At 44.3% G+C, this 26,996-nt stretch overlaps 1 pseudogene and 1 gene segment (V, D, J or C); both read right to left on the bottom strand.

Annotated features, from left to right (window-relative positions):
- Positions 1 to 7,712: 7,712 nt before the first annotated feature.
- On the bottom strand, positions 7,713 to 9,138 carry LOC118002636 (annotated as a pseudogene).
- A 10,268-nt stretch (positions 9,139 to 19,406) lies between these two features.
- Positions 19,407 to 26,106, bottom strand: LOC118002467. The segment is given in 3 exon segments: positions 19,407 to 19,436; positions 20,920 to 21,275; positions 26,032 to 26,106. Coding segments are annotated over 3 exon segments (432 nt in total).
- Between the last annotated feature and the right edge of the window lie 890 nt (positions 26,107 to 26,996).

The raw sequence follows: 26,996 nt of genomic DNA, 5'->3' as shown, positions 1-26,996 counted from the left end.
AATATACAGGGGATAATCTCAAACTTCTGGTATCGGTTGAGACCTGATTTGTGACCCAGTATGTGGTCTATTTTGGAGAAAGTTGCATGTGCACTAGAGAATACTAATATTCTGTTGTTTTAGGATGGGATGTTCTGTATATATCTACTAAGTCCATCTGGTCCAATATGTCATTCAAAACCCTTGTTTCCTTGATGATCTTCTGTTTAGATGATCGGTCCATTGCTGTGAGTGGAGTCCAACATGCACTTTATGATGCTGGTTCATAGCTTGTACACTGGGCTGTGTGGTGCTCTGTTGTTGAGTCCAGATGAAACTTTTACAGACTTAGTGGACTTACATCAGGTTGTAATTAATTGTCATTTAGGGAAAAGACTCAGCAAGTATAAGTGACTTTCTGCCTTTTGTGTATATAAATATACTTTTCTCCTATTACAATCAGCCTTTCTATTCATAGATGTAGACGCCCCTGTGGAAACTGCTTTATGGAGAGGAAGCCCCAAACTGTGACAGGAAACATGCATTTAATCTCTACCTGCACCCGCTTCTGGTGTGGAAAATGTATTGTTGGGTCTTGAGTGCCCTGTGGTGACCTGTGTCCCCTGGTGAACTGAGTACCCCCCGGTGGGTTCTGAGGACAACACAGCCCAGGCCCTCCTGTGCCCATGCAGGGAAGTTTGTGTCTGGCCTCACACTGATGTCTCCTAAATGTGCCTCTCCACAGTAATACACGGCTATGTCCTCGGGGGCCACAGAGCTCAGCTGCAGGAGAACTGATATGAGACATGTCAGCAGTGATGGAGATGCGGCCCTGGAAAACCGGGTTGTATCTTGTGCTACCTGACCAGTACCCCATCCACTCCAATGCTCTCTCAGGGCACTGGCGGATCCAGTTCCAATAGTAACTACTGGTCACAGATCCCCCAGACACAACGCACGTGAGAGAGAGGGCCCGACTCCTGAAGTGTAAGTTGAGACAGGACACCTAGGGACAAGAAGAGTCATGGTGGTGTGTTCCATCCCACAGAAAGGCCCCGCCTATCCTGGAGCCCACAGACCCTCACCCAGGGGAGCTGCCAGAAGGCAGAGGAGGGACCACAGCATCTGCATGACTCTGCAGGATGGAGACTCAGCATGCTGGCCTCTGCTTGTGTTGCCGATTTCTTCTGGAAACACCCCAGCTGATTTGCATGTGCGTCCCTGCAGAGATGGGAGGCGTTAAAAGATCCTGAGCCCTGGTGACAGTCACCAGTTCTTGGGATCTCTGTGTTGGGTGGTGTGAGGACCCACTGAGCCTGATCCTAGTGATCTAGGCTCCAGTTCTGCCTGAACTGTTCTCTGGCTCCCGTTTCTTGAGAGGGTTTTTGCTGGAGTTAACGAATATTTGGAAACCTTATGAAGGTTCCCTTGTATTCTATTGTCAGGCTGTCCAACTGTGGGCTGCAATTTCAACCTGCAGTTACTGTTCACAAACTTGGAGGACAAGGCAGTGGTCCAGAGTCCAGACCCTGACTGCTTGACCGGTTCGGGTCATTCTCTCCCTCAAATTAGATATGGGACCTGGAAATGATGGCAATGAATATGATCCCCAGTCTCCATCTACACAAGGGGGTGTTAGGAACTATACTCCAACATTTACATAAGGAAACAAGCTCATCCATGTGGAGAGCAGGACTGAGGGATTGGGTGTTATGTGGATATTCTTTCCTTTTTAAAAAAAATTTTATTTAAATTCAATTAGCCAACACAGTACATCATTAGTTTCAGATGCAGTGTTCAATAATTTATCAGTTGCATACAACACCCAGTGCTTATCACATCACGTGCCCTTCTTAATGCCCATCACTCAGGTACCCCATCCCCCAAACCTTCTCCCTTCCATAACCCTCAATTTGTTTCCTATAATTAAGAGTATGCCATGGTTTGTCTCCCTGTCTCATGATTCCCATTCTGTTTTCCCTCCCTTCCCCTATGATCCTCTGCACAATTTCTTATATTCCACATATGAGTGAAACCATATAATTGTCTTTCTTTGATTGACTTATTTCACTTAGCATAATACCCTCTAGTTCCATCCGTGGATCAGAAATGCTTATATGCCACTGATAAATTGTTGAACACTACATCTGAGTCTAATGATGTACTATATATTGGCTAATTGAATTTAAATAAGAAAATAACACCTAAAATCCAATCCACATGGTTCTTTACTCACCCAGAGCACAGATGATTCTAGGGAAGAACACATTTATCTGAGTTGGGAAGGGAAGATCTGGTGTTCCTTTCCCACACAACCTGAGACATGGAGCCCCTACTACATAGGCTCCTTTGGGAGTCCTAGCACCAGGATTAGCCCAACCACCATACAGACCCCAATTCCTCATGGAAAGGAGGGGGATGGCAGGGAAGCTGGACATGGGCTAACAGGTGGTGTCTGGAGCATCTTGGTTTTTCACCTTGATTTCTCCGTCTTCTGTGGTCCTTACAGACAGGTCCCTCCATGTGTTCTGAAGACTTTATGAACTATGAATTTATTACAGAAAAATCATTTTTCTCTGTTGCACATTCTCTCTTTCTCTCTCCCTCCTCTGCTTCTGTCTCCCACATATGAGATTTCAACACATATGGTAGAGGATACATTCTCATAAGGTTATAAATGACCATGCTCATTTTGTTTTGTTTGCTTTTTTTTAATCCAAAGAGTACTGCTGATATAATTTATAGTTATTTCCCACTTTCTGTGTATATTTTATCACTTCCATATTCATCACATCTTCTCTGGGCATTCTTTATTCTCTAATATTAGCAAGTACTTTATGTAATTATCAATGTCAAGCCCCCCATTTACAGTTTGCCCTGAGGTGATAAGGTGTACCAAAAGAAGGAGGTCATTTTCCTGATTCTCTGAACACCCACAGATTCCAGCTGGCACAGACAATAAGACGTTCTTGTCCTCACAGGTAGACCACAGCCCCTCAGATGTGATCTTGGACCTCATGTTCCAGCAGATCTTGGAAGCCAAGGATGCTAGAAATCCTGCACCCCACTCTGCACCTGCAACAGGACACAGCTTTCTCATTGGGCTGTCTTGTGCTTAAGGAATGAGAGGTAACCTCTGGAGCAAACTGTGAAGGTCACAATCCACACCCAGTCCCTCTGAGTCACAGGGGTTTACCATTAGACTATATAATGTCCCTCACCACACAGGACCAGCACACCAGGGTCACCACTGAGGGGCTACAGGACCTAGACCTATCTAAGGAGGAGATTTTAGGGAAGCTCAGGGGGTAACAGTGACACCAGCTTGGGGACAGAGTTCCTACAGTTTCCTGAACAAGCCTTGGACCCTCCTTCCTGGGTCACAGATCTCTTCCCTTATCATCTTGACCAGTACCTCTCCCTACTCTTGGTCTATTGCTTTATTCAGGATTATCTATGAGGTCTCTGACAGAAACACAGATCTAGGTTAAAGTGCTCTCTGAGATCCAGGGGGCAAGTGTCAGGAGGAGATGACCAGAAAATAGAGCCCCATGAATGGACAGAACCAGAGCTGTCCTAGTGATGAGCTGTCCTATGGAATAGAGGTATCTCTCAGAGAGCTGACACCACTCTTCTGTCCCTCTGCTTCCCTGCCCACCAGGTAACCTGGAAGAGTGTCAACTGACATGGTGTTGCTTCTCCCCCTCCTACAAATCTCAGGGTCACCTCTTCCACAGGCAGGGGTCACCAGTTCTCCCAGCTACAGTCCAGGGATGGTCAGGGGTTGACTGCTCTTGCCTGTCCTCAGGCCCAGAACCAGGCTCACACCTGCTGCTGTCACACTATCTGAACAGTAGCAGCAAGCAAAGCCCAGAGTCCCTGCACTGTTCAGACCTCCTCTTGATGGGCACAAACCCAGTGCCCAGCCCATGTCTGGGGGGACGCAAACCCCCCTATGCTGGTGTACTTTGTGCGTGGTCCAATTGTGCATGGCCCTGAGTACAGGCTGGAGGATGGGACATGGTTGCTGTCACCAGAATCCTTCCAGGCCCCAGCAGCACTGTTGGCCTTCAAGGAGACCCACAAAGAACCTCTACACACAACATCAAGCTCTAGTGAGGAGTTATTTTATCCGAACCAAAGCAGATGCATCTCCTCCACTGTGGCTTTTTACATGTGGCGCTTCCATTCTGGAAACATAAACTAACAAGTTAGTAAAGAAGTAAGGTGTGTTTGAACAGTCTTCTGGGTCTAGTTCCTATTTCTGGTACTAAGGACGTCTCCTCCTGGTATGGAGAGGGCGCCTTTCCCATGGGAGACATATCTTCAGCTTTCAGAGGGACTGAGGAGGTCATGGTGTCTGCATGGGCTGTTTATCAAGTACCTTTAATTCCAGGGGCATATGTGTGGTGGCATATTCTGCTCCCCTTCACCACTTAATACTGGAGTAGAGACACTGCAGTAAATACCTGTGAGCGCAGACAGGGTCTCCCTTGCAGGGCTGGATCTGCAGGGGATGCTCAGGACTCCACCAGCACAGGGCTACTGTCCCAGGAGCAGGTGCACAGGGGACTGGGGAAATGTTTCCTCTCAGAAGTTGGGGTCACCTTTTCCAGGAAACAGTCTAAAATATGAGTAGGACAAGGAATGCTAAAGGGTGCATAAATATCCCGTTCTATCAGGAGCATTTACCAAACTCAAGGTGATGAGAAGCACATTAAAGAGGATGATATTCCAGAGCTTTTAGATATCTTAAGTGTAAAGAGATGGAGGCAAGAATGCACTTATTACCACATTGGATGCAACATTTTGGGAGATACACTGATCCAGGAATAAGACATTCAAATATCAGGGCCACAAAAAGGTTCATGTGATCCCTTTGTATTTCCAAGGTTAGTTCAAAATGAGGAGAATTTCTTGTGGGTTCTGTTCCCTCAGTGGGAGAAGCTCTGTCTCCTGCCAGCTCAGGGAGCTGGCAGGGTACCCATGTTCTCAAACAAGGATTAGGACTTGGGCCCTCAATGTTCTACTGAGCACAGTCCCTGTGATGTCTATCTGCTTCCTCTCTTGATGGGTCTGTTTTTGAGTATGAAATACTCTGTTTCATGAATATGCAAATGATATGAAGTACACTGGGTTAAGTATGAGGATGTCTGTGTCCTGAGAGCATCACCCAGCAACTTCACCTGCTCCCCTACAGAAGCCACTGAGAACACAGCCTCTCACCATGGACTGGAGCTGGAGAATCCTCTTCTTGGTGGCACTGGCTACAGGTAAGGGACTCCCAGTCACTGGGCTGAGGAGGGGACAAAGGCCAGTCAAGGATGACATCATTCCCATCTGTTCTCTCTCCACAGGTGTGCACTCCCAGGTCCAGCTGGTACAGTCTGGGGCTGAAGTGAGGAAGCCAGGCACATCCAGGAAGGTCTCCTGTAAGGCATCTGGATACACATTCCCTGACTACTATCTGCACTGTGTGTGACAGGCCCCAGAACAAGGGCTTGAGTGGTTGGGATGAATTGACCCCGAAGATGATGCCACAATTTATGCACTGAAGTTCCATGGCAGAGTCACCGTGATGGCAGACATGTCCACTAGCACAGCCTACAGGGATCTGAGCAGTCTGAGGTCTGAGGACACGGTGGGAGTATCACTGTGGGAGACACACAGTATGAGAACCCATATCTTGGGTGTGTCAGAAACCCTGGGGAGGAGGCAGCTGTGGTGATGGGCTAAGGAGATGTGAAGTACAAGGATTCCCCTGCCTTCATCATACCAAAGTGTCAGAAGTTTGGAACAAGAATCATGTTCTCATGGGGATCCCAGTCTTTTAGGGAAAGGTTTGAAGAATCCAAATATACAGAAATAAAGACACAGGTAAAATATTTACATAAAATAACACCTCTTATTTATAATTTTTTGCAGAGTGGATATTTGGTGCCTCATTGTCCTTGAAGAAGTGAATATCAGTTGAGGTATCATCTGGGAATATTGGTGTCACATCGCAGGTCTTTAGATCTCTCCAGAAGGAGCTCTGTGGCTTTCCCCTATTTGAAAAAACTGACAGTGTGCTTCAGGAAAAGAGGGCATATGACATTCAAGGATGGATTTCTATGTCCCAGTCTCTGTTTGAGCACCACACCCATGACATTCTGGTAGGACAGTCATGAACACATGGTCACAAGTCATGGGCTGACAGGTGTCCCAGGTTCAAGCTCAGTCTACATCAGCACATCATCCGTGCAGTCCCCCCTCCAGTGCTGAGTTCCTGCAGAGGATCTTCCTCACAGACCCCAGCTTGCGAGTGTCCCTGTCCCTGGGGTACACGTTTATTGTCCTACCATCTGGAGGTCTACAGGAAATCAAGTCCCCTAGGTGGCAGTTCCAGTGCTAGCAGGGCTACACCCCTGAAGAAACTCTGGGGTTGAGTGTGTTCCTCCTGGTTTCTAGAGCTGCACCTCTTGCACTTTCAGGCTCAAGACTCCTTACTCCACCTTCACAGCAGAAGAACATCGAGCATCAGTGGTCACATGACTCACTTCTTCTACTGAGGCCTAACCTCCTTCTGCTACCTCTTATAAGAGCACTTGGCATTACATTAAGACCCACCTGGATGCTCCAGAAAAGACTATTTTATTTTACTTAAGTAAGTTGACACAAAATGTTACATGTCTCTGGAGTACAACAGTGATTGGACAAGATATATCTAATGATATATGGATTTACATGTGTGGTAAGTCCTCAGATATTTTCAATAAATGATTCATACCATATCAAGGAAAGAAGGTCATTACAATTAGACAATGCCTCACATTTTCTGTCAATGGTTGTATTTTTAAGCAGAACCAAATGTACAAATAGCTTACAAGTAACACAACTGAGGGCAGCCTGCTGATTATGCACAGAATAAACTGTGAGCCTAGATTTAGGAAAATAGAATAAGATGGAAAATACTCAAAGTCCATAGATGTTAGAGAGAATTCCGTGGTGACACAGGTAAGTGAGAGAGTTTGTGAGGGTCTACATTACTGGGACTCCTCGTCCAGGTACTCCTGGGCCAGAGAACCCAACCCAAGGAGAGTCAGGAGGCAGATACATTAGATTAGTAATTGTTCTTACACATTCCTGGAATGTCTGAGATACACACACAGGACATCTGCCAACAGACAGAAGGCCCCCCATTGGATTTCCCTCTTCTTGGGAAAGACCATCCCAAGGAGCTTCATGCTCAGGTGAGGAGGGGGCCTGACCATCCTCCACCTACAGAGACACAGTTTTAACCCAGGGACAGAGGATCAATTTCACACAGACACTCCTTGGACACCCCCTTACAAGAATGTAAGGACTTTGAATGGAAGGGCCTTTCTTGTGACTCCTCTGAGGTCTGGGGTTCAGTGCTCATTTCACGAAAAATCAAGAAAGCAAGCATCCCAGAATTTATTTATGAATTCTGTAGGGAAACCATGATCTAATTGATGGGACAAAACATGGACATGAGAGGAAGTGTCAGTATGTCTCATCAGTAGTTGATATATTATTTTTCTTCTGGATCATAGTTTGGGCCATAGATGCCCATTTCTGCCCCACTTTAGGGCTCTGCCATCATGGTAGACATTCATTATTGAGCCTCACTTGCATCTGGCACTTGGTGGGGATCAGGAAAGAGTGAGAAGGCTACAGCCCCATGGGGCTCAGGGTCCAGGACAGGTTGAGAGAGAAGTTAGAAACAGGACAGAGTGAAGTCAGGGTGGTTTTCTGTGGGATATTTGAAGGATAGTACAGGTTGGGCAGGGATATGGGCTCTATCAGCTGGATCTCAGGATTCATGTGGATTCCCTGTGTGGAAGCTGGGAAACACATCTCAGACACAGAGCCCAAGGATGTTCTCATGGACTTTTCCCCCAGAACAGGACCGAGAAGGACTAGGATGGGTTTTCCTCTCTGTCATGTCATCCCACCTGTTTCATGGGGAAATCTGAGAGCCCCTCCCATCAGGTGGGCTGCTTTTCCATCCAGGAGATGGAGCAATGCCTATAGAGGGGCAGTTTCTGATCACCTTTGTCCTCCCGCGTGGATGATGAGACAGGATAAACTGTAGCATGGAGGACAAGGACCCAGTTGGGCAGACGTCCTGGGAAGATGCTCATATCCATGTGGGGACAGTGTGTGCCTCTTGAGGACAGTCAACAGGCACTCAGCATGCAGAGACCTTGGGCTGTGGAGGCGCTTCTCATGGATGATGGGAATTCCCGGCATGTCCTTTTGTGGAGAAAGAAAATGGGACATAGAAGAAGTTGATGATGGAATTTCCTCAGTGACTGGTGAGATCTCATCTACATGAAGACAACGTTATTGTGCTTGGCTGCATGGAGAACAAGAGAAATTAGAGATGAATGAGATGAACGAAAAAATGTGATATATTCATGAGTGCAGCTGAGAGTCTAGAGAGGAAATCTCTGATCTCGAAAGGAAGATCCACCCCCCCCACTGCACCTGCTGCTAGGTCTCATCTAATTGTCTGTGATGTCCTGAGCATCTCCTAGTGTCCTGAGCACCCTCTGGTGACCTGAACTCCCCTTGGTGACCTGATTGCCTCCTGACATACTGAGAGCCCCCTGGTGCCTGTAGCGCCCCTGCCACACAGCCTTTCCTGTGTTCCTGCAGGGAGATTTGTGTCTGGTCTCACACTGACTTCCCCTCACTGTGTCCTTCACACGGTAATACATGGCCGTGTCCTCGTCTCTCAGGCTGTTCATCTGCAGATACAGCGTGTTCTTGCCATTGTCTCTGGAGATGGTGAATCGGCCCTTCACAGAGTCTGCGTAGCTTGTGCTACTTGCATCATAGCTAATCCATGCGACCCACTGCAGCCCCTTGCCTGGAGCCGGGCGGACCCAGCTCATGTAGTAGCTACTGAAGGTGAATCCAGAGGCTGCACAGGAGAGTCTCAGGGACCCCCCAGGCTCACCAGGTCTCCCCCAGTCTCCATCAGCTGCACCTCAGACTGGACACCTGCAGACATGACATCCTGGTCAGGAAACTGTCACACATCAAATGTTTCTCTCACTAACATCCACTTACATACTCCACATCTCTTGTTCACCATGAATTACCTTTTAAAAGAGCAACAAGGAAAACCCAGTGAAGCCCAAACTCCATAGTGAGTTGTCTGTGTTCTGTCCTCATCACTGAATGGGAACACCTGGTAATCCTGCCAGTAAGTCTCCTCTTCCTGCTGCAGGGTCAGGATTGGGCCATTTTAATCAGTAGAAGGAGGGCCCTATTTGCAAATCCTCTGAGTATATAACAAATTTTTCAGGTAGTATCCTCAAGACAGCAGTGACCTTGAGCAGTTGTGAGGATCCTGGGGGAGTTTGGTCACCATGGTATCTTTCAGGAAACTGTGCTCTTTTACTTTGTGATTTTTCTAGGGCAATTACTTTGTACCCATTATCTTCCTTTTTTCACATATACACCTGGAACTTGTGATGTAGGTAACAATTTTACCACCATTTTACAGGTGGAGAAGTACACACTGCAGCACAGAGGGGTTGTGTGAGTGTGCAAGATCACACAGCAGGTGAGAGTGAGCCTGGTGTCTGGGTCTGTGCTCCTCACCATAGGACCTGGGTGCTCCCCTGAACCGCTTGCAGGACAGAGCTGGACATGAGATTTGCAGGCTTCCTGACTTTCCAGAAGTCCCAATAAACTGATTTGTGGAGACCAGGTCTTTCTGTCACAGAAACTTGGAGACACTGAGAAGCCTTGACAGAGACTCACAGAGCTGATGGAGATGCTGTGGGTTTTCAACAACCCCAAGGGGCATTTACACCTGATCTCTGTGTACACATCAATGGAAAGCCTCAATAGAGACAAGAGTGGAATTGTTAGTCAAACAATTAATGTCAGAACACCTGAGATCAGAAAGCATGCTGTTAGTTAAAGACAATTCTTTATTTCTGAAATGGAGATCATTGTACTTCCACACTCACATTTATTGCCATGATGATATCAATTATATTTATACTAGTGCTTGGCGCTTGGCAAGTTTGGTCATTGCCATTTTGATGGCTTATTTTAAAAATGGAGGACTCGAGGGAAGGGCAAAGATGGTGGAGGAGTAGGGGACCCTATTCCAACTGGTTCCCTGAATTGAGCTGGATATCTCCCAGACCACTCTGAACACCCATGAAATCAGCCTGAGATGTAAGAAGATATATCTGGATCTCTACAAACAGAATATCCCTGGTGGTTGGTTTTGAGGTATGAGGCAGGGAGCTGTGATTACTTGGGCACATATCAGAACATAAATGGAAGGGGGAGGGAGCCTCTGGGATCCTGCACCAAAGGAGCTCGAAAGCTTCTCACCCTAGGGACCAGGCACAGACTGGCAGACCAATAGTGGCGGGGAAAGAACCTTAGGTTAGCCCCCCAGACTTAAATTTGGAGCTTCAGGGGCATGTGTGCAAACAGGGAGCAGCTTGCAGTTTTAGAAGCACAAAGGGCAGAGACGTGCCTGGACCTGGAAGTGAGGGCTGGGAGTGCTACTCTGGGGTGCACAACCCAGGACACTGCGGTTTTAGCAGCACAGACAGAAACAGAGACACTGTGGCCTGGAGAGCTCACTGAAGAACAGACTGCAATCTCTCTGTTCTGAAAAAGAGGCTTAGATATGGTCACTTCTTCTCTGATTCTCAGAAGAGACACAGAAAGCTGCCAGGGAAAGCCACCAGAGAACAAAATCCTTCGAAAACCGGTTGTCACTGGGCCCATCCCTCCCCCACAGGGGGCAGGGAAACTCTGCCCTAACAGGGTTGCCTGAGTAACAGCGCGGCAGGCCTCTCCCCCAGAAGACAGGCTGGGAGAACAAGAGGCCGACAACACTAAGGTCCCTATAAAACAGGTGCATCTTGCTTGGGTTGTGGTCAATAATTTGGACTCTGTACCTTCCCTCAACCACCACTCAGCAGAATGACTAAGAGGAAGGACCGCCCAAATAAGAAAGACTTAGAGACTGACCTATGCCACAGAACAAATGCATATGGAAATAAGCAAGATGTCAGAAATAGACTTCAGGGTAACAGTCATGAAGACAATAGGTAGATTGGAGAAAATGATTAATGACTAGAGTCTTTAAGGGCAGAAATGAGAGCTGATCTGGAAGAATTTAAAAATGCTATCAGTGAGACCAATCTAATCTAGATCCTCTAACAACTAGGGTAAACGAGGCAGGAGAGTGAATCAGTGATCTAGAAAACAAACTGATAGAAAAGAAGGAACAGGAGGAGGCCTGGAACAAACATCTTAAAATCCATGAAAACATAATTAGAGAAATAAATGAGGCCATGAAACGTTTCAATGTCAAAATTATTGGGATTCCTGAGGAGGTGGAGAGAGAGAGAGAGGACTAGAAGATATATTTCAGCAAATTTTAGCTGAGGAATTCCCCAATCTGGGGAATGAAACAAGCATTTGTGTCCTAGAGGCAGAGAGGACCCCTCCCAAGATCAAGAACAGACCACAGTCCCGGCATTAATAGTAAAACTCACAAATCTTAGAACCAAGGAAACCATCTTAAGGGCAGTTAGGGGGAAGAGATTTTTTAACTATAGTGGGAGGAATATCAGAATAGCATCAGACCTATCCATAGAGACCTGGAAAGCCAGAAAGGGCGGGCAAGACATATTCAGGGTACTAAATGAGAGGTACATGCAGACAAGAATATTTTAACCAGCAAGGCTGTCATTTAGAATGTATGGAGAGATACAGAGATTCCAGGACCAGCAGAAACTGAAAGAATATGTGACCACTAAGCTGGGCTTGCAAGAAATATTAAGGGGGGTTCTATAAAAGGAAAAAGACCCCAAGAATGATATAGAACAGAAATTAACAGAGACAATCTATAGAAACAAGGACTTCACAGGCAACATGATGACAATAAAATCATATCATTCAATAATCACTCTCAATGTGAATGGCATAAATATGCCCATGAAATGGCACAGGGTTGCAGACTGGATAAAAAGACAGGACCCATCCATATGCTGTCTACAAGAGACTCATTTTGAACCAAAAGTACATCTAGACTGAAAGTGAAGGGATGGAGATCCATCTTTCATGCCAACCGACCTCAAAAGAAAGCTGGGGTAGCAATTCTCATATCAGACAAATTAGATTTTAAGCTAAAGGCCGTAGTTAGAGACACAGAAGGACAGTATATCATTCTTAAAGGGTCTATCCACCAAGAAGATCTAACAGTTGTAAATATCTATGCCCCCAACATGGGAACAGCCATCTACATAAGCCAGCTGTTAACCAAAATAAGAGTCATATTGATAACAATACATTAACTGTAGGAGACCTCAACACTCCACTCTCAGCAATAGACAGATCATCTAAGCAGAAAATCAACAAAGAAACAAGAGCTTTGAAGGACACACTGGACCAGTTGGACCTCATAGATATATACAGAACATTCCATCCTAAAACAACAGAATACTCATTTTTCTCGAGTTCACATGGAGCTTTCTCCAGATTAGACCACATACTGGGTCAAAAATCAGGTTTCAACTGATACTAAAAGATTGACATTATTCCATACATATTCTCAGACCATATGCTTTGAAAGTGGAACTCAACCACAAGAAAAAATTCAGAAGAAATTCAAACACTTGGAAGCTAAAGACCACTCTGCTTAAGAATGTTTGAATCAACTAGGAAATCAAAGAAGAACTTTAAAAATTCATGGAAATCAAAGAGAATGAAAACACATCTGTCCAAAACCTATGAGGTACAGCAAAGGCAGGCCTAAGGAGGAAATACCTAGCCATCCAAGCCTCACTCAAAAAAATGGAAAAAGCCCAAATTCACCAACTAACTTTACACCTTAAAGAACTGGAGGAGAAACAACAAATGATGCTTACCCACATTAGAAAAGATATAATTAAGATTAGAGCAGAGATCAATGAATTAGAAACCAAAAAGAAAACGGTAGAGTAGATCACTGAAACTAGAAGCTGGTTCATTGAAAGAAATTTTTATTTATTTATTTTTTAAATTTTTATTTATTTATTTATTTATTTGTAGTTTTAAATTTTATTATGTTGTGTTAGTCACCATACATCATTAGTTTTTGATGTAGTGATCCACGATCCATTGTTTTCGTATAACACCCAGTGCTCCATGCAGTACGTGCCCTCCTTAATACCCATCACTGGGCTAACCAATCCCCCCTCCGCCCTCCCCTCTAAAACCCTGTTTGTTTCTCAGGTCCATAGTCTCTCATGGTTCATCTCTCCCTCCAATTCCTCCTGCCCATTTTTCCCTTCCTTCTCCTAATGTCCTCCATGTTATTCCTTATGTTCCACAAATAAGTGAAACCATATGATAATTGACTTTCTCTGCTTGACTTATTTCACTGAGCATAATCTCCTCCAGTCCCATCCATGTGGATGTAAAAGTTGGGTATTCATCCTTTCTGATGGCTGAGTAATATTCCATTGTATATATGGACCACATCTTCTTTATCCATTCATCTGTTGAAGGGCATCTCGGCTCTTTCCACACTTTGGCTATTGCGTACATTGCTGCTATGAACATTGGGGTGCATATGGCCCTTCTTTTCACTACATCTGTGTTTTGGGGGTAAATACCCAGTAGTGCAATTGCTGGGTCATAGGATAGCTCTATTTTTAAATTTTTGAGGAACATCCACACTGTTTTCCAAAGTGGCTGTACCAACTTGCATTCCCACCAACAGTGTAAGAGGGTTCCCCTTTCTCCACAACCTGTCCAACATTTGTTGTTTCTTGACTTGTAAATTTTTGCCATTCTAACTGGTGTAAGGTGGTATCTCAATGTGGTTTTGATTTGAATTTCCCTGATGGTGATGAACATTTTTTCATATGTCTGTTAGCCATTTCTATGTCTTCTTTTGAGAAGTGTCTGTCATGTCTTCTGCCCATTTTTTGACTTGATTATTTGTTTTTTGGGTGTTGAGTTTGAGATGTTCTCTATTGATCTTGGAAATCTGCCATTTGGCTGTAGTGTCATTTACAAAAACCTTCTCCCATTCCGTGGGTTGTCTCTTTGTTTTGTTGACTGTTTCCTTAGCTGTGCAGAAGCTTTTTATCTTGAGGAAGTCCCAAAAATTCATTTTCACCTTTGTTTCCCTTACCTTTGGGGACGTGACATGAAAGAAGTTGCTGTAGCCAATGTTGAAGAGGTTACTGCCTATGTTTTCCTCTAGGATTTTGATGGATTCCTGTCTGACATTGAGGTCTTTCATCCATTTAGAGTTTATCTTTATGTATGGTGTTAGAGAATGGTCTAGTTTCATTCTTCTGTATATAGCTGTCAGATTTTCTCAGCACTGTTTATTGAACTATCTGTCTTTTTTCCATTGTATATTTTTCCTGCTTTGTCGAAGATTATTTGACCATAGAGTTGAGGGTCCATATCTCAGCTCTCTATTCTGTTCCATTGGTCTATGTGTCTGTTTTTTGTGCCAGTACCATGTTGTCTTGTTGATCATGGCTTTGTAATATAGCTTGAAATCAGGCAATGTGATGCCCCCAGGTTTGTTTTTCTTTTTCAACATTTCCTTGGTGATTTAGGTCTTTTCTGGTTCCATGCAAATTTTAGGATTCTTTGTTCCAGCACTTTCAAAAATGCCATTGGTATTTTGATTGGTATGTCTTTGAAGGAATAGATTGCTCTGGGAGCATAGACATTTTAACAATGTTTATTCTTCTGATCCAAGAGCATGGAAAGTTTTTCCATCTTTTTCTGTCTTCTTGAATTTCTTTCATGAGTGTTCTGTAGTTCCTGGAGTATAGATCCTTTCCCTATTTGTTTAGGTTTATTCCAAGTTATCTTATGTTTTTGGTGCTAATAAAATTGGTAAATCACTGGACAGATTTATCTGGAAAAAAAAAGAGAGAGAGAGAGAGAGAAAAGCACCAAATTAATAAAAGTATGAATGGAGGGGGAGAGGTCATGATTAACACCAAGGAAATAGAAACAATTACTAGAAATTATTATCAACAAGTATATGCTAATAAATTAAGCAACCTGGAAGAAATGGATGCCTTTCAGGAAACCTATAAATGACCAAGACTGAAACAGGAAGAAATTGACAACCTGAATAGACCAATAACCAGTAACGAGATTGAAGCAGTGATCAAAATCCTTCGAAAACACAAGAGTCCAGGGCCTGATGGATTCCCCAGGGGAGTTCTACCAAACATTCAAAGAAGAAATAATACCAATTCTCCTGAAGCTGTTTCAAAAAATAGAAACAGAATGAAAGCTTCCAGACTCATTCTACGAGCCTTGCATTACCTTGGTCCCAATCAGGCAAAGACTGCATCTAAAGGGAGAATTACAGAACAATATCCCTGATGAATTTGGATGCCAAAATTCTAAACAAAATCCTAGCTAATAGGATCCAACAGTACATTAAAAGTCTTATTCATTACAACCAGGTCGGATTTATCTCTGGGATGCAATAGTGGTTCAACATTCGCAATTCAATCAATGTGTAGAACACATAAATAAGAGAAATGAGAAGAACCACATGGTCCTCTCAATGTATGTAGAAAAAGCATTTGACAAAATACAGCACCCTTTCCTGATTAAAACTCTTCAGAGTATAGGGATTAAGGAATTGATTCCATCTACAACAGCACCTAAAACCATAAAATACCTTGGAATAAACCTAACCAAAGAGGTAAAATATCTATACTCTAGAAACTATGGAACACTTATGAAGGAAATTGAAGAAGACACAAAAAGATGGAAAAACATTCCATCCTCATGGATCGAAAAAATAAACATTGTTAAAATGTCTATGCTACCCAGAGCAATATATACTTTCAACACCATCTCGATCAAAATACCAATGGCATTTTTCAAAGTGCTGGAACAAACAATCCTAAAATGTGTATGGAATCACAAAAGACTGCGAATTGCCAAGGAAATATTGATAAAGAAAAACAAAGGTGTGGGCATCACATTGCCTGATTTCAAGCTGTATTACAAAGCTGTGATCATCAAGACATCATAGTACTGGCACAAAAATAAACACATATATCAAAGGAACAGAATAGAGAGCTCAGATATGGACCCTCAACTCTATGGTCAAATTATCTTCAACAAAGCAGGAAAAAATATGCAATGGAAAAAAGACAGTCTCTTCAATAAATGGTGCTCGGAAAATTGGACAGCTATATACAGAAGAATGAAACTCGACCATTCTCTAACACCATACACAAAGATAAACTCTAAATAGATGAATGACCTCAATGTGAGACAGGAATCCATCAAAATCCTAGAGGAGAACATAGGCAGTAAGCTTTTCAACATCGGCCCCAGGAACTTCTTTCAAAATGTGTCTCCAAAGTCAAGGGAAACAAAAGAAAATATGAACTATTGCGACTTCCTCAAGATATAAGCTTTTGCACAGCGAAGGAAACAGTCAACAAAACAAAGAATCAACCTCTTGAATGGGGGAGATATTTTCAAATGACATTACAGATAAAGGGCTGGTATCCAAGACATATAAAGAACTTCTCAAACTCAACACTTAAAAAACAAATAACCCAGTCAAAAATTGGGCAGAAGACATGATGTGACACTTCTCCAAAGAAGACAAACAAATGGCTAAGAGACACATGAAAAAATGCTCATCATCATTAGCCATCAGGGAAATTCAAATCAAAAGCACCTTGAGATACCACCTTACACCAGTTAGAATGGCAAAAATTTACAAGGCAAGAAACAACAAATGTTGGAGAGGTTGTGGAGAAAGGGGAACCCTCTTACACTGTTGGTGGGAATGTAAGCTGGTACAACCACTCTTGAAAACAGTATGGAGGTTCCTTGGTAAGTTAAAAATAGAGCCTGAATTGCACTCCTAGGTATTTACCCCTAAGATACAGATGTAGTGAAAAGAAGGGCACATGCACCCTAATGTTCATAGCAGCAATGTCCACAATAGCCAAAGTGTGGAAGGAGCCGAGATGCCATTCAACAGATGAACGGATAAAGAAGATGTGGTCCATATATACAATGGAATATTACTCAGCCATCAGAAAGGATGAATATCCAAATTTCGCATCAACATGGATGGTACTGGAAGAGATCATGCGAAGTGAAATAAGTCAAATAGAGAAAGACAATTATATGGTTTCATGTATTTGAGCAACATAAGGAATAGCATGGAGGACATTAGGAATAGGAAGGGGAAAATGAAGGGGGCAAAATCAGAGGGGGAGGCAAACCATGAGAGAATAGGATTCCAGGAAACAAACTGAGGGTTATTTGAGGGGTGGGTTAGCGCAGTGATTGGTATTAAGGAGGGCTCATAGTGCATGGAGCAGTGGGTATTATGTGCAAACAATGATTCATGGAACACTATATCAAAAACTAATGATGTACTGTATGATGACTAACATATAATAATAAAAAAATTGTAATTAAAAAATGGTTTGATAGATATCCATCTAAATTCATGGGACCTGTTTAAACAGGGTCCCCATACACCTCTGCCATCTTGTCTCGATCTTCCTGTTCCTGATTGATTTTTGGTCTTTATGTATGAGACACTATACCCCAAAATTGTAAAGAAATCAGAACTTACATATATATCAAGATAAAATTGAATAGAGTGAAAAATGGTCTAGTATGGGGCATCAGTCTATAAAACATGATGTGAAAAAAAGAAGTTAAAAAGTGACTCAAGGGGGAGCCTGGGAGGCTCAGTCATTATGCATCTGCCTTTTTCTCAGGTCCTGATCTCAGGGTCCTAGGAGTGGTCCCCACATCCAGCTCCCTGCTCTGCTTTTAGCCTGCTTCTCCCTCTCCCACTCCCCCTGGTTGTGTTCCCTCTCTTGCTGTGTCTCTGTCAAATAAAAAAAAAAAAGTGACTTTAAAACCTAAGCTGAGAAATAAGAATCTATTTGAAATGGAAACAGTTTAAAGAAAAAAGAGAAAAATAAAAAAACAAAAAAGAAATGTGAAATTTTAGTCTCACGTTTAAAGGAGTCGTGAGGGAAAACCTGGAGCTCCCTATATTATTTTTCCCTGACACTGAGTTTTACAGTCTTGTGGGAAATAAGCTTGTTATTCACCTGTTCATCCAGTCTGTTTTCTGGGAGAGGGGCCTGCTCCTTGGCTTCTCAGGGGTCTTTGCCTGGGTGGAGTTGTCCCACCCTTTTTCAGGGGCATTGACTTAATGTGAACTGGCCCTCTGTGTGGATTTTGTTCCTTGGCAGCTTACTGCTTCTCTTTAGAGGGTCAGAGCAAATATGGCCCTGTGGGAATCTCTGGCCCAGAGCCTCAAGTTCTCAGTCCCCTTTGTTCAGTAAACCCTCCAGGTTAAAGCATCCCCATTTCTGTGTGTACCAAACTCCACAGACTTACACTATTCATGCCTGATGCAACTCTCCTGGGGGAATTCCAGAGACCCACAAGTGTCTCTGTGCTTTGTGACTTGCAATTGCTACTGGCTTTTGGCTCGCAATTGCACCCTCTTCCACAGGCCCCAGGTCACGCAGGGTGCCTCCCCAGTGTCCTTTCAGGGGTCCCACTGCCCTGAGAGCTGTTACCCAGTTGTGGGCACGGCCACTTTGTGCACCAAACCATGGAATCCTAAGTTGCCCCCCTCTCCCCCACATTGCACCTCTCCTGGGGGAGTTCTGGGGACCCCTGAGTATCTTTGTGCTTTGTGACTTTGCAATTGGGAGTGGCTATGGGCTAACACATGCACCCTCTTCCACAGCTCCCAGTTCACGCAGGGTGCCTCCCCAGTGTCCTTTTGTGTGCCACACCACCCTGAGAACTTTTGCCCTGTTGTGGTTGCAGGCTGTTTTATATTTCCCCTGGGATGTTAAACAGCCTGCACATTTTAGTCCTTTAAAGGGTGGTCAGGGAAAGAGTAGCCTTCCAACTGGCCTGGCTTGTGGTTTATGGTGACTGGAGCTGAGAGTCCTTTGTGGGATCACTGACAATAACTAGTCTCCCTGCGCCACTGCTTGGGCACTCTATTGGTTCAGGCTCTCCTGTTCCTTCCGAGTCTCCTGGGAACTGAGACCACAATGATCCACCTAGAATTCTGCCCCATTTATCCCCTGTGCCCTTTCCAGCAAGGGATGTATCTCGCTGGAGCAGATTTCTAAGGGGCCCAATTTTTTGCTCGGGTGTTATATCATTTTCCAGTGGCCAGCGTATGGAGGCCCCCCTCTCTATCTTTGGATATTTCTTCCAAAGATTCAATGTTCCACACCCCCTATCTTGCAAAATTAGTCACTTTTCTGCTTGTACAGATCCAGATAAATCTTCTTACATCTGAGGTTGAATTCGTGTGTGTTCAGAATGGTTTGATAGATATCCAGCCAAATATGAGGGGCCACCTGAAATGAGATCCCCTACTCTGTCACCATCTTGCCCTCCTTCTCCTAAAACAAGGACTTTGAATGGCACACTGGACCACACTGATTTCTTTTCTTCTTTTTTTTAGGTTTTAAAATTTTTTATTTAAATTCAATTTAGTTTACACATAGTGTATTATTGGTTTCAGAGATAGAATTTAGTGATTAATCAGTTGCATATAACACCAGTGCTCATTCCATCAAGTGTCCTCCTTAATGCCCATCCCCCAGTTACCCATCCCCCCTTCCTCCCCTCCTGCCACCCCCAGTTTGAACACACAATTTTGAGTATAATTTCAGGGTTTGGATGGGGGAATATTCCTCCCAGAATTCTAGCTTTATTTTTTTTTCTCACAACATTATCTCCTGCAATTCCTTCTTTTTTGTGTGTTCAGTCAGCCACCATATAGTAAGTACATCCTTAGTTTTTGATGTAGTGTTCAGTGATTCATTTGTTACCTATAAAACCCAGTGCTCATCACATCACATGTCCTCCTTAATACCTGTCACCCGGCTACCCCTTTTCCCCAACCCCTCACCTCTGATACCCTGTTTGTTTCCCAGAGAAACAGATTGATTTGGGTCCCTTTTATTTTATTTTTGATAAATCTAGGTAGAGGTCTCTCTATTTTATTTTATTTTATTTTTTCAAAGAACCAGCTCTTTTTTTTTTTATCTGATCTGTTGTTGTTTAGTTTTTATATCATTTATTTTGGCTGTAATCTTTACTATTTCCTTCCTTCCACTGTATTTAGGCTTCAGTTGTACTTTCTCTAGATCCTTTGGTTGTAAGTTTAGGTTATTTATTTCAGATTTTTCTTGCTTCTTGAGGCCTTACTGTATGTTGTATATTTCTGTCTTAGGACCACCTTTGCTGCAGAGAAATCAGATGAAGGTGATAAAGGATTTATACTCCTGTGTGTGTGTGTGTGTGTGTGTGTAAGATCTTCAGATACCACATCCACACCACACCTGGAGGGGGTTCCACTGCTTTCCCATGCTGTCACTAAAATTGATGCTGTGGAGCATGGTTTAAGACAGTGACCCTCACCAAGACCCTTTCTTAACTTGCTTTGGATTGTCAGTGCCTCTGTAGCCTCATTTCCTGCATGCACTTTAGGTTGCTTCTAGCCAGTTTGCACATTGAGCTGGGTGGTCCTTTGATGCACAGTGAGTGCCTCTGGAATTCCTGTAAAGTTTCAGTTGATGAGCATCAGGATATTTGCATTTCATTGGTATTTAAGGACTAGAATAAACAATGTGAGTGACTCTGTTTTTTGTGCATATTAGTATAATTGTTTTCCCACTAGAAAAATTTTCAAAGTCAGAGAGTAAAGAGGCAAGCACAGAATCATGTGTGGGGAGAGGGTCCCTGAGGGAAACTGCTCTATGAAGAGGAATCCCCAGACCCTGTCAGGAAACCTGCCCATAGCCTCCATCTGCACCTGCTCCTGGGGCTTAAAGACAGAATTGGGGAGTAGTGTGCACCCCCTGGTGGTCCTGATCCTACTGTACTTTGAGGTTTGTGTTTGGGCTCACACTGACTTCCCCTCACCGTGTCCTTTGCACAGTAATACATGGCCGTGTCCTCGGCTCTCAGGCTGTTCATCTGCAGATACAGCGTGTTCTTGCCATTGTCTCTGGAGATGGTGAATCGGCCCTTCACAGAGTCCGCGTAGCCTGTGTTACTTCCATCACTACTAATACCTGTGACCCACTGCAGCCCCTTCCCTGGAGCCTGGCGGACCCAGCTCATGCAATAGCTACTGAAGGTGAATCCAGAGGCTGCACAGGAGAGTCTCAGGGACCCGCCAGGCTTCACCAGGTCTCCCCCAGACTCCACCAGCTGCACCTCAGACTGGACACCTGTAAACACAAAACATCCTGGTCAGGAAACTGTCACACAACCACTCTTTCTCTCACTCACATACTCTCGTACACTCAATGTCTCTTGTTCACCATAAATTATCTTTTAAAAGAGCAGCAAGGAAAACCCAGCCAAGTACAAACTCCATGGTGAGCTGTCTGTATTCTGTCCTCATCACTGAATGGAACACCTGGGAATCCCTGGGCTGGGGCTCCTCTCCCAAGTGCAGGGTCAGGGTTGGGCCCTTTAATCAGTAGGGGGAGAACCCTATTTGCATATCTTCTGAGTATATAACAAATTGTCCAGTGCCCTTCAATGGCAGTGCCCTAGAGCAGTTGTGAGGAGCCTGGGGGAGTTTGGTCACCATGGTATCTTTCAGCAAACTGCTCTTTTAGTTTGTGATTTTGCTAGGGCAATTCCTTAGCACCCATTATCTTCCTTTTTTTCACATATGCACCCGGAACTTGTGATGTAGGTAACAATTTTACCACCATTTTACAGGTGGAGAAGTACACACTGCAGCACAGAGAGGTTGTATGAATGTCCAAGAGTGCACAGCAGGTCAGAGTGAGCCCCAGTGTCTGGGCCTGTGCTCCTCACCATGGGACCTGGGTGCTCTCCTGAACCACCTGCAGGACAGAGCTGGACATGAGATTTGCAGGCTTCCTGCCTTTTCAGAACTCCCAATAGACTGATGGGTGGAGACCAGGTCTTTCTGTCACAGAAACTTGGAGACACTGAGAAGCCTTGACAGAGACTCACAGAGCTGATGGAGACGCTGTGGGTTTTCAACAACCCCAAGGGGCATTTACACCTGATCTCTGTGTACACATCAATGGAAAGCCTCAATAGAGACAAGAGTGGAATTGTTAGTCAAACAATTAATGTCAGAACACCTGAGATCAGAAAGCATGCTGTTAGTTAAAGACAATTCTTCATTTCTGAAATGGAGATCATTGTACTTCTACACTCATATTTATTGCCATGATGATATCATTTATATTTATACTAGTGCTTTGCCCTTGGGAAGTTTGGTTATTGCCATTTTGATGGTTTATTAAAAAAATGGAGGACTCTTCTGTGTTTCCACAGCTTTTCCAAACTGTTTACTGTGTTCATGTCAGGAGGAAGTTTGCAGAACATGGAGTTGGAAACCCTGAGAGGAGACCAGCCCTCTACCAACCTCCTGTCCTGGATCATGAGCTCCATGGATCCTGAGTCAGAGGGATTGTGAGCCTTCCCTGATGGTCCCAGTGCACCAGCTGGTGTCACAGTTCCCTCAGATACAGGGACAGCTTTTCTCCCTTCCCCTTTAATACAACATGCAAGGAGAGATCCTCCCAGCATGACCACTACAGACCATCCTGTTGAAAGGATGTCTCCTCCTACTTATTTCCTATACTTGAGATCCTCACTCTCCTCCTTGGCTACAATATCCAGCCATATTTATTGTATTCAGAGGTGAGGAGGAATCTTGAATCAAGTCCCTACTATCTATCAGGTGCCCTCAAACCTCTGAGGTCTTTCCCTCCAGAGGGTAAAAAGTCATAGATTCTATTGTATGGGAAATGTTCCCTCTCTCGGTAAGGTGAGGTCAACTGCTTGTCCTGGGAGGAGTCGTCCTAGGTATCATGTCTCTGATATGTTTTCAATTATATTTGATGTGAATCACTAATGAAATTGCCATTGGTCTGAGAATTCACTTAGAAGTGGGTATTAGATTTTAGCCATTCTGACAGGTATGGGGTGGGATCTTACCATGGTTTTGATTTGTACTTCCGTGATGATGAGTGATGTTGAGCATCTTTTTATGTATCTGATAACCATCTGGATGTCTTTTTTGGACAAGTGTCTATTCCTGTCTTCTGTCCATTTCTTAACTGCAAGATTTGGTTTTTGGGTGTTGAGTTTGGTAAGTTCTTTATAGATTTTGGATACTAACCCTTTATCAGATATGTCTTTTGCAGATATCTTCTCCCATTCATCACTCATATGTGGAATTTATGAAGGAAAACAGATGAACATATAGGAAGTGGGAAAAGAAAAAAAAAAAGGAGGGAGGGGAACAACCATAAGTGACTCTTAATAAAAGAGAACAAACCAAAGGTTGATGGAGGGAGGTGAGTAAGGATTGGGCGAGATGGGTGATGGGAATTAAAGAAGGCACTTGTTGTGATCAGCATTAGGTGTTGTATGTAAATGATGAATCACTTTATTCTATTCCAGAAACCAATATTGCACTGTGTGATAAGTAACATAATTTAAATTTAAAAAATAAAAATTAAGAAAAAAGAAGCAGGTACTGGAATACTGGTTGGTGTCAGGTGGTAAAGACCAGGGGCACAACACATGGTAAACATGAATCCTCAAACTTGGGCTTGTTCCCTGCAGAGGAAGGGTAGGTGCAAGGGAAAGGCAGCTAACACTTGTCATGAATTCTCTGTGCTGTATTCCCCTAGCGTTGGCTTTCAGCCATTCTCATTGATCCGCAAAATTGGTCTTCTGGGGGAGGGGTCTGTTGCTGTGGTTTCCAAATGTCTGTGCCAGTGGCGGAATTGCCCCGCCCTTGCCGGGTCCAGGCTAAATAATCTGCTCGGGTTTGTTCTGGGGAACTTTTGCTCCCTGCAAGCTTTCGGTACAGCTTTGGAGGATGAGAGTGAAAATGGCAGCCTCCCAATCTCCACCCTGGAGGAGCTGAGAACTCGGGGGCCCCACTCCTCAGTGAGCCCCCAGAGAAAAGCAGTCAGTCACTCCCATCTCCCCTGTCTCCGGCTGCACTCCGTGCTCACTCTGTCTGTGACTGAGCATTTCTATCTCTGGCGCAGGACCCTCTGTGGAGTCTCCAAACCCAGCAGATCACTGCGGTGCACTCCCACGCCACTCCTCCCAGGGGAGGAAGAGAAGTCTCCCGGGATCTGCCACTTGTTGGGTCCCTGCTAGAGGAGCAGTGGCCCGACTGTGCCGCGGATCACGGTTTATGGCAACCCCGAGCTGAGAGCCTGGGCCTCGGCTCCGACTCCACAGCCGGCCTCCCTGCTCCAATACCTGGGAGCTCTGCCACACTCAGGCACTCCCGGTCTTTCTGCGACCCTGGGGGTCCTGAGACCACACTGTCCCACGAGGATTCCACCCCCTGCTTAGCCACTGGAGCGACGTCCCTCAGTAGAGCCGACTTCTAAAAGTTCCGATTTTGTGCTCTGCGGCTCTATCACTTGCCAGAAGCGGCCGACGGAGGCCCCTCCCCCGCCATCTATCCTCCCAAATATCGCCTCGGATTCACTTCTCTGCATGTCCTACCTTCCAGAAAGTGGTTGCTTTTCTGTTCAGAGAGTTATTGCTATTCTTTTCTTTGATCTCCTGTTGAGTTCGTAGGTGTTCAGAATGGTTTGATCCCTATCCAGCTGAATTCCTGAGACTAGAAGAAATCCAGGTCTCCTACTCCGCTGCCATCTTGAGTAGCCCTATATCATTTATTTATATTTACTTCTGCTATAATCATTACTATTTCCTTCCTTCTGCTGTATTTAGGCTTCACTTGTACTTTCTCAGCCTCCTTCAGGTGTAAGGTTAGCTGGTTTATTTCAGATTTCTTTCTGCTTCTTGAGATCTTCCCATATGCTGTATATTTCTGTCTTGGGATCACATTTCCTGCAGAGAAATTAGGCGAAAGCGATAAACGTTTTATACTCGCGTGTGTGTGTTTGTGTGTGTGTGAGAAAGAGAGAGAGAGAGAGAGAGATCTTCAAATTCCACATCCACAGCACACCTGGCGGGGGTTCTACTGCTTTCCCATGTTGTCACTAATATTGATGCTTTGAGCATGGTTTAAGACATTGACCCCCACCAAGGTTCTTTCTTCTCTTACTTTGGATTGTCGATGCCTCTGTAGCCTCAAGTCCAGCAGGCACTTTATGCTGCTTCTAGCTATTCTGCACATTGAACTAGGCAAACATGTGATGCATAGTGAATACCTCTGGGATTCCTGTAAGGGTTCAGCTGATGAGCATCAGAATATTTGTAATTCATTGTAATTTAGGGACAGGAATAAACAGTGTAAGTGACTCTGTATTTTGTGCATTTTAGTATGGTTTTTTTCCATTAGAACAAATTTTCTAAGTCAGAGAGTGAAGAAGTAAGCCCAGAATCATGTGTCCAGAGAGGCTCCCTGGGGGAAACTCCTCTATGGAGAGGAAGCCCCAGACCCTGACAGGAAACCTGCCCATAACCTCCATCTGCACCTGCTCCTGGGGCTTAAAGACAGAATTGGTGAGTAGTGTGCAGTCCCTGGTGACCAGATCCCCTACGACATTGAAATTTGTGTCTGGGCTCACACTGACTTCCCCACAATGTGCCCCTCGCACAGTAATACATGGTGATGTCCTCCGCTCTCAGGCTTTTCATCTGCAGATACAGTGTGTTCTTGCCATTGTCTCTGGAGATGGTGAATCGGCCAGAGTCTGTGTAGTATGAGCTACCACCAGTATTGTTAATACCTGCGACCCACTGCAGCCCCTTCCCTGGAGCCTGTCAGACCCAGCTCATGTTGTTACTACTGAAGGTGAATCCAGAGGCTCCACAAGAGAGTCTCAGAGACCCCCTAGGCTTCACCAGGTCTCCCCCAGATTCCACCAGCTGCACCTCACACTGGACACCTGTAGACACAAGACATCCTGGTCAGAAAACTGTCACACAACCACTGTTTCTCCCCCTCATATCCACTCACATACTCAATGTCTCTTGTTCACCATAAATTACCTTTTAAAAGAGCAACAAGGAAAACCCAGCCAAGTAAGAACTCCATGGTGAATTGTCTGTGTTCAGTCCTGATCACTGAATGGGAACACCTGGGGATCCTGGGGATGGGCTCCTCTCCCAGCTGCAGATTCAGCATTGGGCTGTTTTAATCAACAGAGGGAGGGCCCTATTTGCATGTCCTCTGACTATATATTCAGCTTGGGATCTATGTGAACAGAGAGGGCAGTGACCAGAGCAAATGTGACTGCCTTTGTTCTGGTGGTATTGATCACTTTTGAAAAAAATAAGATTTTTCATTATGTAACTTTCCAAAGTATGTACTTGGCCTCCATGTGCAACTTTGTTTTTACATATTTACATAAATCTTGTGGGGGTAGGTCTCATGTTATCCCATAAATGTAAACCTACACCCACAATTTTAGAGGGTTTGTGAGGTGTCCAAGGGCACACACAGGATGAGAGTGAGCCCCAATATCTGGCCCTGTGCTCATCCCCACAATACCTACTGCCCCCTGAATCACCTGGAGGACAGAGTGGGCAGGTTCATGAGGAATGTGGAACCCCTCTTGTAATTGGGATAGGATGATTTTACCTGCTTTAGAGTTTACCTGAAATATGGAAAGAATCTGGTTTCATGCAGGTGTATTTCTAACATTTCAATATCTATGTGTTCCTCCAGAGTCATTTCTGATTATTTGTAATTGTTTTGATGAGTGTACTTGACACAGGATGAACTTTACACATGCAGAATTGAGTCTCTTGTAGATACCATATGTATGGGTCTTGCTTTTTTTTCTTGTCCAATCTGATACCTTGTGTATTTTGATTGCAGCATTTAGCCCATTTACATTCAGAAATAACTATTGAAAGATACAAATTTAGTGCCATTGTATTACTTGTAAAGTCCCTTTTTCCGTACATTGTCTCTGTTTCTTTCTGGTCTATATTACTCTTGGGTTTTCTCT

This window comes from Mirounga leonina, unplaced genomic scaffold (genome assembly GCF_011800145.1).
Source record: "Mirounga leonina isolate KUSES-001 unplaced genomic scaffold, KU_Mleo_1.0 Mir_82, whole genome shotgun sequence".
In the NCBI taxonomy this organism is placed as follows: Eukaryota; Metazoa; Chordata; class Mammalia; order Carnivora; family Phocidae; genus Mirounga; species Mirounga leonina.
Note: the sequence above shows the minus strand (reverse complement) of the source record. Positions and strands in the feature narration are given on the sequence as shown.